The 16114-nt window shown below is 45.0% G+C and overlaps 1 protein-coding gene across 2 annotated transcripts in view; it reads right to left on the reverse strand.

Moving 5' to 3' along the window:
* Positions 1-830: 830 nt before the first annotated feature.
* Positions 831-16114, reverse strand: part of LMX1A (LIM homeobox transcription factor 1 alpha) — a 155056-nt gene continuing 139772 nt past the window's right edge. For both annotated transcript variants that reach the window (XM_023207009.1, XM_023207008.1), the window contains exons 5-9: positions 12017-12189; positions 9084-9161; positions 6756-6825; positions 4836-5006; positions 831-3006 (exon numbers count right to left, since the gene is read on the reverse strand). In XM_023207009.1, the coding sequence (XP_023062777.1) occupies positions 2846-3006; positions 4836-5006; positions 6756-6825; positions 9084-9161; positions 12017-12189 (653 nt within the window). In that variant the 3' untranslated portion in view covers positions 831-2845. The remainder of the gene's footprint in view (positions 3007-4835; positions 5007-6755; positions 6826-9083; positions 9162-12016; positions 12190-16114) is intronic.

The raw sequence follows: 16114 nt of genomic DNA on the forward strand, positions 1-16114 counted from the left end.
GGCTTGAGAAGGCCAAGTATGCTGATTCTGAAGGTCAGGTCGTTGCTCACTAGGCAAATATGAGGGGTAAAGGGATTGTGCCTAGGCTTTCCGGGGGAAGCTGGAGTTAGGAACTAAGGTCAGCCCAGTGGAGGCCGGTCTGAGATAAGGCCTCCTCCGTGGGCTCCTCCTGTCAACCTGGCATTATAATACACATCTATCTCCTTCCAGGCCCTCAGCAAGAGGAAGAGCCAGCTTCTAACATATGGTGAGTGAGCCAGAGGTGGGGGTTTCAGGCTTTGAACAATTGCAAGTGGGGGAGAAAACAGACAAAAAACACTCCTCCCCTGTGAGTATGTCTCCTGGTCTTACATCCATACTGCTTCCTGACTTCTTTTCTCCATAGTCCTATTTGCCCACCATATATCACATTGAAGACTGTTGATAACTTTGGGAGACTCTGTCAGGGAGCCACTGTCTGCTGCCTGGCTCTCCCATCCTGGCTAGGCATCTGCCTTCAGTCCTGCATGAGAAATCCTTCTCCTGCCCCGTCACTCTGTTCTGATTTCCAAGCAAGTGTTCCCTCATCACATGTCACAAACTGCTCTGCCCTGAGGGAACTTGATGGTGGTGATGGAAAGCTCCTACTGCCTCCTTCTGTGGGGTCAAGACTGGGGTCTTTGTCCATCTTGGCAAGAAGTTGAAGACCCTTTTCTCCTTATGTTTTGCTGTAGTCATCCTTTCCATTCATTCAAAGCTTTGCCATAAGCTCATCCCCATGGCTTTGTAGACAAAACTCCCATGCCCCCCTGGTTCCCCACCCACCATCCAATCCCTGAATAAACAACGGCTCATTTGTAAGAGATTTTTAATTTCATCTTGGTATGCCATTAAGGAGTGGAATAAGGATCTCTATTCATTTTCACTCACATAGTATCTGCTACATTCTCCAACTGGTCTTTACCACAGAAACCTGTGGGGCCATACAGCATCTGCATAATTTTCACTCATCAGACTGGTTTGGGTTTCTTGGTGGTTTGCATAAATTATAAACAAGAGCACAAAAAATCACACGACATAGACTCTACCATAAGGGGACATGTTCCCTCTGGCCTTGCCAGAGTGATAGGGACGTGTCTCTGTGTTCAAGTCTCCAATGATGTCCCCAGAAGTGAGGCCAAGGCTGTCCTGGCCCCTCCCGGATAGGTCCACAGTGACCCTCTGTCTTCCCCCACCAACTCATTCTGGTTTCCCAGGAGGCTTCCTAGCACAGAACGATCCCATCCTAGCACCACAACTGGAGACCAGGGTGTGGAACTGTCTCCATGTACAATGGCTGCTGGGTCTTCTGTGCTGAGGATCAGAAGAGTGAGTTGGAAGGAAGAGCCAAGGGTTTCCACCGGACTCTTCTGCCTCTATGAGCTCCATGAGGTTCTTTAGAAACAGACCCTCTAAAACCAGGGGCCCCAGACTTTTTCTGTAAGGGCCAGACAATACAGATAGCAAATATTTCAGGCTTTCCAGGCCACAGACAGCCTGTTATATATTCTTCTTCTCCTTTTTTTTTTAATGACCTCAAAAAAAAGTAAAAACCATTCTTGGCTGGCAAGCCACAGAAAGCAGGCTTGCAGGCAGCAGTTTGCCCACCCCTGCTCTAGAACACCACCAGACCCTCTTCTATCCCCTCAGCCTTCGCCTCCTCCCCACTCCGGGACTCTGGGATCCCTCTGAGCTGCTCTGAGCTGGTGTCTCCTCCAGCACAGGCTTTGCAGAGGGACTTCAGCAGGCAAAACTGCCCTCGGGAGTTCGGGAGCCCTCCTGCTCTGCAACCCTATGTACCCTCCTTTGCCAAGTGAGTGGCCTGGTTGTACCTTAAAGAAATATCAGATATTAGTCTCAGCCCTGCTCATGTGTCCTGGGAATGAATTAAGCCTTGGTGTTTCCCAGTGAGGTAGGTACATACTATTAGCCTCATCCACACTTGCAGATGCTGAAGCTCAAGAGCTGAACCAACCTTCCGAGCACTGCCCAACAACCACTTGTCAGAATTTAAAAGAAAGCCCAGGAGTCTGGGCTTTACATTTTCTCAGAACATGATCAGGGATTATTCTGTCCCACCCCTGCCCAGTGATTCAACCCCAAAGAGAGCAAGAATGCAAGAGAGAACACCGTCAGCCACACAGAATTGCTTTCCAGACCTGAAAGACACTCTGCAAACAGAATGAACCCAAGCACTCAAAGCTATGGGGCTAGGTGGAGCAGCCCTCTCTGCCCTGCTGACAAGTCTCGTCAAACTAAAAATAAAGTTTATAAAAGTAAATTATCTCATTTTATAACTTAAGTGCATCAAGCATTTCCTTAAATATAGTTCACACTGAAAATAAAGTTACTTTTGCTGTACAGTTGGTGTCTGTTATAATTAGGAATAAACTTTGAGGGTAAAATATGAAAGGTTACACACTCACACACACATCTATCTGTCTGTCCTTCTGTCTATGGGTGAGTAGATGGATAGACATATGCACCTCTTGACAAGAGCTTCCCCGACATGGTGGGAAGTTGTTAGGAGTCCCTAAGTATCTAGTTTGCATGAGAATGTCTATATTAAAAGTCCCTGTCCTTAATGATAAACACGTCTTCATATCTAACGCTAAGACTCTTATTAGAAACATTAAACTATGCAATCCATAATGTATTCAGTCTTTGGAAATGCTGAGCTACACCGTATCATTATACAACAGCATTCCCAACAAAACTCCCTCCCCAACCCACCTCTTCCCTGGCCTCCCTGTCCCAAAGCCAGTGACCCCTCACAGAATATGGTTGTTCCATATGGGAGCCTAGTCACAGGACTCTAGGGGAAGACTCAAGAGGTGAAGTAAGAATTCTGCATGGAGTACAGGTGGTCAATGGGGTTTCCCACTCTGGACTGCAGAGGCCCAGCTTCTGAGGTTGCTAGGAAACAGTCACCCAGGTTACTGAGGGAGGTGTCGTCGCTATCCAGGTCGTGGAAAAGGGGCTCGGCACCTGAAATGGAGAGGAAACACTGGCATGAGGGTCTGGAAGAGGTGACTCATTTCAGTGTCAGGATATTCAGCTGAATTCAACAAGTGTTGCCTGAGCACACGCCCCATGTGAAACTTTCTACGAAAAGTCTATATTCTCTTTAGGCAGCTCGTGTCCAAAGTGCAACAAGTGAAAACAATCTAAACCAGGACGTGACAAAGTGCTAAATTGAGTGCAGCATAAGCAAATGTCACAGTGTCTAGACAGGGAGTGTGGGGAGTAGGCAGGACATGTCACCAGAGGCTGGAGAGACAGGGCAGAGCTCCCACAGGACTTGGGCCTAAAAAATGATGCTTGAAGAAGGGATGGTGAAACCAACAAAAAAACAAAACCATAAAAAAAAGCTCTTTGAGTGAGGTTAATGAAAACTCCTGTGATAACATTTGTTCTTTCAAACACCAAGGGTCTACTAACTATCAGCTGTTACCCCAAATTTGTAATGCAAAGGAAAGGAAAGTTAGGTGCCTACCTTCAACTAATTTATACCTTTCATAGGGAAGCCAGTAGGGCACACAGTGAAACAGCTGAGGAATCACTGCAACTAGGACGTGGAGGCAAAGAATGTTCTGCCTCCACTTCAGGTAAATAGGAGAGGTGAAAACTGGAGTTTATACAACTTGTCATGGGGCTTTAAATATTCATTTTATTAAAGGAGTCATCACAGGGATACTTGAAGTAACACAACCCCTGAGACTCCGAAAAGAATTTGCAAAAAAATGTAGTTGCCCTCTTTTCCCACAGGGGTGGAGTAAAGAATGGTACAGATGTGACCTGTGACTTCCAAGGAAGCCAAGAGGGTGGCTATCACTGAACATCCAGTGAATGGAGTCGGCCAGTGAAGGGCTTGCCAAGGGCCAAGTCTTAATAAATGTTTGCTGAATGTGTGCTACGGGAAGGTAGGGGTGATTTTAACAATATATTTTTTTTTAAATGAAGGCAAGAAAGAAGTTGTTTAACAAAATCTGTGATCTGTGGCATGAATCTCTGATACTAATGTTTTGAAGGCTTGCTGCATAAAATTATTTTTTAACTGTCAGTGTAATTTATCCGATTACACAGTATAGACCAATGCATTACATACACCACTAACCTTCTCTGTATAAAAATGTAATGCCCTATACTTGGTTGAGGTTTAACTTGAGCCTTCACTCCAAAGCTCACCCAGCCCCCTACTCTGGGTCCTCAGGCCCCCAGTTGTTGTCCATTAGCTTAAGCACAAAGCTGGGTAAGTGGGAGAGGCTCAGCTATCCATATATGCAGCATTTAAATCAATGCTTCTTTGGGTGGGGTGGGTATAAGGGAGATACTTTTCACTTTACAAGTCAGTTTATGTTTCACTAGTTAAATTAGACACCTATTAGTATCCATAGTAGGATAGTCCAGATAGAAAATTTGTCTTCTGTGCTTTTTATATCTTTTCTTACTTAAGGTAAACGTTTGCTTAATTAAGGCCTTCCGTAGCACTGATACTGCTGACATCTGGCATGAAAGCGCAAGACTTGCAGGATTCAATGACAACAAACAGGTCTACAAGGAGAGCACAACTTCCTAATAAAAACCAACAAACAAGAAGCTTTGAAAACAAGATAAATGGAAGGGTCACTAATGAATATGCATGAAGGTCTTTCTCCTGTAGCCATTGGTTAGGCGATTCTAGCAGTATTTTGTAGGGCACATTATTCTGCTTTGGAGCTTCGGTGAGCATCTGGGAACTGCGTAGATGTGTTTAGGAGGGAATGACAAACCCATACAAGTTATGAGAGGGCCCGGGGGGCTTGAGTCCCTCTTACCATAAGGGTGCATGTGGTCTCCAGGCATCTGGGGGGGGGTGAGACCCTGTCGGAAGGGATCTGAGCTGTAGACACTCTGCTCGATGGCCAGGAGCTGCTGTGGGGTGGGCAGAGCCGTGTAGGGGTTCATGATTCCTTCCATCCCAGCACTCCCACCACCATTTGTCTGAGCTGTGGAACAAAGAAGCAGCCAGGTCATTCTCAATGTGCAGCCTGGCATGTGACTTCCCTGGGTCCTGATTCCCTCATTTATAAAATAAAATGGGATGAGGTGACATCAGTGGTTCCAGCCTTTGTCCTACCCGAGGCCATCAGGAATCACTTTGGAGGATAGGAATAGGGTAGGTGCTGGGATGTTGAACTTTGAGAACATCCTTGAAATATATCATTTCAACAAAAGGTTGTGATGCTAGCCACATGTTTGGCAGTCACTAGAATAAATGTATCTAAAGATCTTTCTATGTTAAACCAGTATGAGCCCATCAGTCAAGTGGGAGTTGTGACCTGTTGACCTCATGGGGCTGATGGGAAGATTCCATAGGACTGTGTAGGCTTTGGAATTATAGCTTGCTATGCTTGTAGATAGAATTTTATAAGAAAAGCAGGATTCACTTCCTGCCTCCACATCTTGCTGAGGTTCTCTGAACATGGGAAGAACAGAGACTATTTCCCCACCAGCCTCTGCTTTCTTAAGTCTACCTTTGGAGCTGCCTTTAGAATTATGTCAACTAAGTCCCAAGCCATATGAGTTTGTGTTCTCACAATGCTTTGATGCATTCTTCTCTCTTTGAACTGCACAGGGGTCCTGTGAGGTAGGACTAGCAGGCATTAGGGCCCTACCCTAGGGATGCACACAGCCTGAGGAACAAGGAAAAGTTGCTCCCACAAAAAGAGCCTTAGGGGTGGAGCTGAGGGCAGAATTCAGATCTAACCAGCTTGCTGCTCCACCCTTCCCCACACCCATGCCCTGTTTTATTTCTTCTCTCCCTAACATCTACCTTGTTGTTAACATAGTGTTTAGTCTAGAAGGTAAGAAACTAAGGGAACTCTTGGCTGCAAGAGTCAAATTCTGGATTAAGCCTAGACCTGATGCCAAGCACAAGGCAGGCTCCATATGAGGATAAGAGGCTGTGCTGAGGGGCCTGAGAACTAGGATCACATTCCACAGACTTCAAAGTGTGGCCCACAGACTAGCAGCAATGGCACCACCGAAAAGCTTGTTAAAGAGGCATAATCTTGTGGCCCACCCAGACCTTCCTTATGAATTGGAATCTGCACTTTACCAAAATCCCAGGTGATTTACGTGCATATTAAAATGTAAGAAGCCCCGTTTTAAGGTACAAACCATTCAAGGAATTCTGGATAGCTGAGCTGGGGGGTGAGGGGCATAGCCTTTAAGAATGACATTGTTCTAAAATAGTATTTCTTGTTTTTTTTTTTTTTTCCTTTGAACTTCCGTGAAGTCTCCCACAGTCGGAGGGCATTGTTATTTTGCTATCATTATTTTTACTACTTTACATTATTTTGGAAAGAAGGAAGTCACCGAGGCATCTTCTATTAAATCAATTAGCCTGGAAGGAGAACTAAGCAAGATGAGAAACTGAACGTATATGTGACTCTGCAAGTAGTCCTGACACATTCTCCCTGAGACTGTGGTGGGATCCAGGCCCGGATGCTGTGGATAAGGTCAGTGCCATCCCCAGTCAGCAGTTCTAAGCCTGCATGCAGCCCAGGCGTCCTCAACCCTCTCACAAGTTCCTCATGGCTCAGTCCTCCCTTGAAGGCCTTATCTCTCCAGCGGGTATGGTCTAGGCTTCACTGAGTCCAGATATGTCATCCAAAGAGCTGGGTAGTGGGAGGCCTCTGGTAGGAACAGCCTGGATGCCAGCCAGAACTGCCTGGGAGGAGGCACCAGCTTACCAGAGCTCAGCCTCTGGGTGTTTTGCTGATCTTGCTGCTGCTGCTGCTGTCGCCTGGCCAGCTTCTTCATCTGATAAGGAGAGGACCACAGGATTAGAAGTCAGGTGACCTGTAGCATGTTCACATGGTAGGGTGGGGGCCTGGAAGCGACGCCTTCCCTGGGAGAGGGCTTGTTGGCAAAGCTCTAGCTCTTGCTTAGGAAAGGAGCCTCAGTGGCCAGCCCCATGTGCTAGAAGCATTGCAGCTGAGAGCTCTTCTACTCTGCAGCAGTATAAAGACAGCAGACTGGGAAGCAGGGGTACAGCTTGTCCTAGCAGAAACAGGGATTTTCCCTCAGCAAACAAAACTTGCTGCTTGTGGTGTGACCATTTTACATTAGGTAATAAGTGTGTGACTGTGAAATTTGCAGCCCAGGCTAGATGTATGGAACAAGAGGATACTGACAGGTTGTGATTTGGGATCAGCCAAGAGGCTGTTCCTTTCCCCCTCCCTGTCTGCTGGCCCTTAAGTTTGAGATGAGCCTATCCAGACATTCATGCCTCTTCCAAAGTACCCTACTAACATGCAAGCTTCCCTGAAGGAATATTTTAACTCAATGTTTCTCAAACTGTGTTTCATAGAGCACCAGGGTTCCATGAGATGTTGACATATACTTTGAGTGTGTGTATGTGTCTGTGCGTAGGAAACACTAGATTTTCGTAAACATTTTCTCTATTGCAAGATTTTTCAGACCTTTAAATGGGCCCCTGTGCTTTATGAATCCATAGACTATAGGGCCTCTGCAACTTATTGCACCATGGAGTCTTTCTCTGGTGGAATAACACATCAATAGCCCTGTTCTGAGGATGTCATTTAGGGAAATGCTACCTTAACCAATCATGATCAAATAAAGAGATAACCTGTGATACTGTAAAGTATATATTTGGTTGTCGACCCTGTTTTTTGGCATACGATTCCTAAAATTTTTGGACTCTCTAAAGCAATACCTATTTGAATGTTAATGACTGACTGACCGCTGTCAGCCTCTAGGTAGCTTCGGAGTGGAGGCTGATAATCAGAAAGACCTGGGTGTGATTAGATGGTTGGAACATTCAGCCCCACCTCCAAACCTCTGTGGAAAAGGGATGGGCTGAAAGTTAAATTGACCATCAATGGCCAGTGATTTAATTAATCATGCCTACATACTGAAACCTCCATAAAACCCCAAAAGGATGGGGATCGAGAGCTTCCAGACAGCTGAATACATGGAGATTCCTGGAGATTGGGGTGCACAGGGAGGGTATGGAAGCTTCACACCCTTCCCCCGTTTCTCGCCATATGCATCACTTCATTTGCATCCATTGTAATATCCTTAATAATAAAGCAGTAAATATAAGTAAGTATTTCCCTGAGTTCTGTGAGATGCTCTAGCAAATTAATCAAACCCAAGGAGTGGGGTCACGGGAATCCCAATTTATAGCTAGCTGATCCGAGGCACAGGTAAAACAACCTGGAGCTTGCAATTGGCATTTGAAGGGGAGGGCAGTCTTGTGGGACCAAACCCTCAACCTGTGAAGTCTGACACTATTTCCAGGTAGAGAGTGTCAGAATTAGAGGACACCCAGTTGGTATCCACTGCACAATTGATTGCCTGCTTGGCGTATGGAGAATATCTCCACATATTTTGTCACAGAAGCATTCTGCACTGATTGTTGTAGTGTAAGAGCAGAGGAAATATAGAGTTTGTTTTTTCCTCATATCATCCACTAAAGATCAGGGCTCTTGAGAAACAGTCCACAGGACACATGTATTTTTAGAGGTAGGAAGATGAATGAGTAAAAGGTCTAAAACTAAAACCATGATGAGGGAATATAGAGCTTCATTGGATCCAGAGGACAGTATGACAGCTTGGGCCTATGTTAGTGAGGGCTGGGCCCTGGGAGAAGTAAAAGGCACTCATTCTACCCTGTCATAACATTGTCTTGGACCAGTCGTATGCATGCTACTTTTAAAACAACTCTGGTATTTGTGTTAAATAAATATGAATTAAAGAACATGCTTTTACCAAAAGACACAGAAAGACATTTATTCATACAGATAGCTGGCCAAATTCACAGTCATGGCCACTAGGAAAATACAAGAAATTTCACTAAAACGAATGCCTTCTCTCTCCCCTTCTGCAGGGCTGCTGTGGCCAAAATAACTATTGATAACAGAATTTTTGAATCAAGAGAACTACTCTATCCAATGAGCTAAGGTGAGAAAACCTGGCAGCAAGTACAATGTTCTACTGTGATTATTTCAGGAAACCAGCAACACGGGGACAGAGAAAAGTAAGAAAAAGGTTACCTTCGCTCTCTGGTTCTGGAACCACACCTGGACAACACGGACGCTCAGCCCTGTCTCTGCAGCCAGAGTCTCTCTCACCTTGGAAAAATTGAATATGAGAAATGTAGGCACATTGGCATCTCAGAGTAGGAGGTAGAACGTCTTTTATATAATACATGAGGAGGCCAAAAGACTGTATCTGCTCTAGGAGCTGGATAGTTTTTAATGTTGAGCATAAACACAAACACGAGACCATTGCTTCCCTTCAGGTAGAGAGAAAGTCCTTCACCAGGTAAAGAAACAAAAGAATAATTATTAATTTACATGTGCATTCCCAAGAGGTGTTTCTGGATTTCTCTTGCTCTGAAAATTAGGCCTTCAAGTGGTTTAGACGTTAGTCTATTGTTGTGCTTTAGCTATAAGCCATGCATATGCATTGACCTACTTCAGGAGATCTGAGAGTGAAAATCACTTTGGAAAAACAAATGGCTCTGTCTTGCTCTCCTCTCTTGCCTAAATTCATTGACCTTAATTTTTGGTTTTGTCCCTCATGTCTCTATGTAACTTTGGGTGTTTCACAAATATCCATATTGACTGCTACCCCGAGTGAGCCCTGCCCAAAGAGAATAAGATGAGAGCCATCTGGAATCCGGCAGAGCCAGGTAGACAACTCTGAGGCCAGCATGTGTGCTAGGGCTGTGGCGGAGACAGGACAACCAGGATCCAGATAATAAAGAGATACATGTAAACATCTGCCCACCATACAGGCACACAGTGAGGTCTGGCAAGGTGTCGAGAAGAGAAAGGGCAAGAAGCACAGATTTTCAGAGGGGGCCTGAGAGACACTGCCCTCTCTTGATTGGATCCTGGGGAGGAGATGGGATTGAAAGAGCTCCTTGAATAAACGTGTGAGTAGAGCAAACTGAGGCCTTGAGAAATACTTCCCCTTTGCCATGCCACTTGGGGCAAGGCTTAGAAGTGGAATGATTAGAACAGGTTTTTACAGCACATCCTTCTGCTAAGCCAACTAAAATAGGAGTGTACTCAGGGGCCCACCTCCACCTGCTGAAACCCTATCCATTCCTCAGAGGCCCAGCTCAAAAGCCACCTGTTCCACAAAGCCTTGCCTGATTGCCTAGACCAAAGTGACCTTTCCCTTCCCTTGCTTCCTGGCTTCCCCTCTGTTATGGTCCTCAGAGCCCCCTCTCTGGTGTTACAGTAATGTGTACACGCATCTCCTTCTTGCTGGTTACCTGGAAGCTGCCTGGGACAAGCACCCAGCACAAAGCCATACAGGGGCTGGGAGTTTAGTATACATGGAAGAAGTAAATAAGTGAGGAAGATTATAATTTGTCCTGGTGCAAGCCCAATTTGGGGGCATTTCACTTTCTACCATACCTCTTTTGGAGCATAAGGAGCTGAAAGGGCAGAAAAAGTGAATCTGCAACTGAATCTTTCCAAAGGTCAGAAGTTGTGATAGGCTAGACTATTGCTCAATAAATATCTATCCTTCCCTCCCCTGCTCTGTGGTGGAGCACTGCACCTATGCTGGGCTAAGCCCATGCCTTGCTTTGGCCTGTGGGATGTGATATGTCTGATATCCAGCAAGAGGTTTTCGATGGGCTTCTCACTTTGACTTGGCCTCTTGCCTCCTGCCATCCTCATGAGAGCAACATGCCCAGGAGAGGGCTGCTCTTTCAGCCTGGACCCTCGAATGACAGACAGGTGGAGCAGGCTGGAACCTGCACCCCACTGGGCCACAGCCAACGCACAGTCCGAGAAGGGAAAATACATGTTTGTTGGGAGCCATGATGACTTTTTGTTTGTTTGTTTTATCACAGACAAAGCTGACTAATACAGAAAAGGATGCAGGAAAAATAATGCTAACATTTTTTCAAAATGTATTTCCCTTGTGAATTTCAGTAAAGAATACCCTGTTTTCTTTATTTTTACCATGTAAAAGATAGTACTGAGTATATGACAGGCAGTCGATAAACAATAAGTACTCAATAAATGGGCGCTGCTATTTACAAACTGCTAATTGTCCCCAATATCTATTCTTTCTTCCTCCTATGAGTAATTGAATCACTAAATTTAGCAAGGCTCTTGGTCACCCAGACAGACTCATTTCCCAACTTTCCCTGCAGGAAGTGTGGCCACAGGACTATATTTTGGCCAAAATATATGAGGAGAAATGATTTGAGCAATCCCTGGATACATCCTTAAAAAGCAGGGTGCTTGCCCTCCATTTCTTCTTTCTCTACCTGGTGACCAGAAACATAGCGACAACTGGAGCAGTCGCTTGAACCCAGGAGATGGATAACAGAGCCACCCACCAGCCTTGCCTTGCTCACCTCTAGACTGTGAGAGAAGAGAATAAACTCCTGTCTCATTAAATCACTGTATTTTTTTACATGAATGTTCATAGCAGTCCTATTTGAAACAGTCCCAAACTAGATACAACCCCAAACAACCATCAACAGGTGCATGGACAAACCAACCATGGCACACCCCTACAGTGGAATGCTGAAATAGGAATGAATCAATCCCCAAATCACCACACCAAGTGGAAAAAGCCAGACTCAAAAAAGAGTACATACTGCAAGCCACTGTGTTTTTATACTCTTTGTTTGACAGCATCTGGGTTTACACCACAATGGGCACCTATCATTATTACTGTTCCCATTGTGCTCCATGAAATGAAAGGTGTGCTCCATGAAATGAAAGGTGGAGTTGGTGTGCATGCATGAAAGCTTGAGGAGAGTCTATCACATCCTGGCCACAGCTTAGTGACCTCTGAAGTCTCCAACAGCGCTTGAGCCACCTGTGCAGGCTCTGTCTAAACAGCCTTCCTCACCACTCTGACCCCCAATGTCCACTGAGATCCCAGAGGGGTCTGAGTGCACACAGAGAAGTGGGGCCCAGCTCCTTTTCCTCCCTGCTCCCTCCTATACCTTCCTGCAGGGCTTGGAGGATACTTCAAATGAGGCCTTGAATGCTCGCCTCTGTTGAGTTGTCAAGATGGTTCTCGGACGTTTGGGGCGCTTATGGTCCTTGCCTTCCTCAGCAGTTCCTTTCCCTGCCCCATGGGCTGACTTGCAAAGACTTTCTTCATCATCACTTTTACCTAAAAGAAGCAAAAGACAATGTTGTCAGTCCCTGAAAGCCAGTTCCTGGAGCTGTATGTTATTCCATAGCAAGTCCTCCAGGACCACATTTCCAGGATGCCTTTATGTATGAGAGCAATAACCTATGTGGTATTGATTTGAAAGCTTCCAGGAAGAGGCTAAGAAAAATACTTCTAAAACCCAGAGACAGGCAGCAGAAAGTCCACCATTACACCTCAGGCTTTATCACAGCATCATATCCTGGCTCCACATTTACTAGCTGTGTGGCCTTGGGCAATGATACGGTTTGGCTCTGGGTCCACAGAATTGTCATCTCCACGTGTTGAGGGAGGGACATAGTGGGAGGTGATTGGATCATGGGGGCGGATTCCCCATGCTGATCTTGTGATAGTGAGTAAGTTCTCACACGATCTGATGGTTTAAAAGTGTGTGGCTTCTTTTGCACTCTTTCTCTCCTGCTTTGCCATGGTAAGACCCGCCTTCTTCCCCTTCACTTTCTGCCATGATTGAAAGTCCCTTGAGGCTTCCCCAGCCATGCAGAACTGTGAGTCAATTAAGTTTTTTTCTTTATAAATTACCCAGTCTCAGGTACATCTTTATGGCAGTGTGAAAATGGACTAATACAGGCAAGTCACTTAACTCTCTACGACTAAACGTACTCTTCTGCAAAATAGTGATATATACGAGAATCTACTTCATTGGGGTTGCTGTGAGGATTAAATGAGTTTATACTAATACGGCACTGAGTGCCCTAAATGCCAATGAGCCTTGACATATAATAAGTGCTCAATGAGTGTTGATGATTAATATTATTTCTTAGACATCATTTTTCAAGACTAGACCTAGAGACTATGTCTGAAACTCTAGTTACTGCCAAGTGGTAGAAAATACTACTATTAAAAAGGCCATAGAGAAAAGCATTAGATCATCTGCCAGTACAGATAATCAGAATAGACAGATAACACTGATAACTAGTCAACATTGCTTTTCTGTAAAGTAAGTAACTCTCTACTGTTAAAGTAATTGTCTAACTATTTGAAATACTTCAACTCTATAAGCAGTGAACAACACGAGGGTTAACTCTGAAGGGAAATAAAACCTCTAGTATATGTCACTTTTTTTTTCAAGCTACTTCTTACATTCCACAGACATCACACTCCTGAGAAAGTGCTTCTAGGGTCTGGGACATACCTATGTAAGAGAGACTTCTTTTTACTTTTGGCACTAAAAGCCATAGGCAGGCCAGGTGTGGTGGCTCATGCCTATAAACCTAACAGTTTGGGAGGCCGGGGTGGGTGGATTGCCTGAGCTCAGGAGTTTGAGACCAGCCTGGTCAAAGCTCTGTCTCTACTAAAAACACAAAAAATTAGCTGGATGTGGTGGCAGGTGCCTGTAATCCCAGCTACTTGGGAGGCTGATCCAGGAGAATTGCTTGAATCCGGGAGGTGGAGGTTGCAGCGAGCCAAGATCACGCCACTGTACTCCAGCCTGGGTGACAGAACAAGACTGTCTCCAAAACAAAATAATAATAAAAGCCATAGGCAATTCTATGCCCAAATGATCTAACAAGAACCTAATTTTTCTCTGGGTTCTCACAGAGCTCAACTACCCTCTTTTCTCCAGTGAACATCTTTGCCTCAATGGCTTTCCCCTGTGCCAGTCCCTTCTGGCCACTTCAAGAAAGCAAAGATGAAAGGACCCACTGTGCCAGGCACGGTGGCTCAAGCCTATAATCCCAGCACTTTGGGAGGCCGAGGTGGGCGGATCATGAGGTCAGGAGATGGAGACCATCTTGGCTAACACGGTGAAACCCCATCTCTATTAAAAACACAAAAAATTAGCCGGGCATGGTGGCGGGTGCCTGTAGTCCCAGCTACTCGGGAGGCTGAGGCAGGAGAATGGCGTGAACCCAGGAGACGGAGCTTGCAGTGAGCCGAGATCACACCACTGCACTCCAGCCTGGGCAGCAGAGCGAGACTCCGTCTCAAAAAAAAAAAAAAAGAAAAGAAAAGAAAGGACCCATTGTGTGTGAGCTACACATCCTTTCTCTTTCCTCCTGCCCTCCTCTGTGAAGGATGCTCATGGGCACATGCTGTTTTAGCGTAGACATTAGCTGAGTTCTCATTTTTGGCTCTGCCAGATCCAAAAAACTTTTTTAATCTGAAAGGACAATGGCTGCTTCTTTCCATGAACATTTGAACAAACAAGGTTGAACATGAAGGGAACACTAAATTGTGAGTTCCTTGAGGACATGGCCCTTTCAATATAATTGAAAAGAGACTGATACAGGCAGACCTAGGTTTCCATCCCAGTTCTGACCCCATGCTGTAAGTATGGCCCTGTGCAAGTTATGTCATGTTGCTGAGCCTTGGTTTCCATATCTACGTAGCAACAACAATAATACCACACAGTGGGTGTCACAGAAGTAGGGTTGTTGTGTGTAAAGCAACTAACACAGTCCTGGCACTCAGGCAGCCCTTAATAGATGGTATGAAAAGGGTGTCTTTTCCTTCTGCCTCACCACTCTCAATAGTACAAATAAAAGCCCCCACAAGATTAAAGAAGAAAGTTAAAGCAAGAATCCTCATGACAAGGGGTGGCTACGCTGGCATCTTAAAGTCTGAGGTTGCTGTTTTCCAGGGGGTGATGTGGTAAGCTGATCTCAGATATAACCTTGGTGTGATTATAAAATCTTTCTAGAAGGTTTTCAGAATGGCAAGGAAAAAACAAGCATTTAAGAACTAAGAGCCTCAGGAAAACAAGAAGATCCCACAAGAGGATAAAATGTAGAAAAAAGAAAGCCATTGACTGCACAGATTTGCCCTTGCTAGACCCTATTGATTCTACTGCTCAGAGGCACCCCAAACTTTGGTGTTTAGTGAGGCCAGCAATTCTCTCTGGTGGTGGACTCCCAGGGGTAAAAACGATGCTCTTCTAGCACTAGTGATGACTTCAGTGACATTTCTGAGGAAATGGAGCTAATGCCCCACCCCAGGGATCATGCAGATCTCCTTCAAGGTAGGCAAGAAAAGAGGCTGAGTCTGCAGGGCGGGCTCACAAAAGAGAGTTGGGAAATCCCCAGTATAGAATATATTTTAAAATGCAATTGTATTGTCTCCAGAAACCTCATGCCTCATACCAGTCTTTTCAATAAAACAGTACTTGCATTGATCCTTTTACAGTCATTCCTCACATAGTTTGATGCAAATGTATATTGATAAGCTGGATAACATAACTAATGCAAATGTAAAGTCTAAACTAATGACAATCGTTCATTTATATTGATACCATCCAGGACAGCAATGTGACATGGTATCTACAATGGTATCTTTAGCGTTATATAAACTCAGGCTGAAATTCTAGCTCTGCCAGTTACTGTGTTTGATTCTGAACACATTCTCAAGACTCAATTTTCTCATCAGAGAAAGTAACAGTGTTGTTGGAATTAAATGGGATGATATATGTAAAGGATTTAGCACCATTCAGAAATAATTGGCATTTAATAAATAATAATAATCATTATTATTTCAGCATAAAAGACATATTCTTAGTTCTGACATGTGTTGTCAGTTAATTACAGTCTCAGATCAGTGGGAAGTCTCAGTTAAGGTTTTACACTACAGGTGTTCAGTTCTCTCTCTTTGCAGATATGACCCGAGCCAACATGTAGAGCTGGTTTTGTGGACTCTGCCTGTGTGCTTGTGAGAAGGGAGAGCAACAGAGGGAGGGGGAGTTGGAGCTGGTTGAAGAAGGAAGGTGCAATTTCTGAAGTTTCAGAGCCCCAGAGGCAGGATGGCTAAGGGCCTTCTGGGGTCCTCCTACTGCTGTTGCTGTACTCAGCCTTGCCTGGGACATGTGTACATCCCCAAAGAACTGCTGTGCCATCATGAACCAACAGAGAAGAGAGGGGAAGAGAACACCTCC

This window comes from Piliocolobus tephrosceles, chromosome 1 (assembly GCF_002776525.5).
Source record: "Piliocolobus tephrosceles isolate RC106 chromosome 1, ASM277652v3, whole genome shotgun sequence".
Lineage (NCBI taxonomy): Eukaryota > Metazoa > Chordata > Mammalia > Primates > Cercopithecidae > Piliocolobus > Piliocolobus tephrosceles.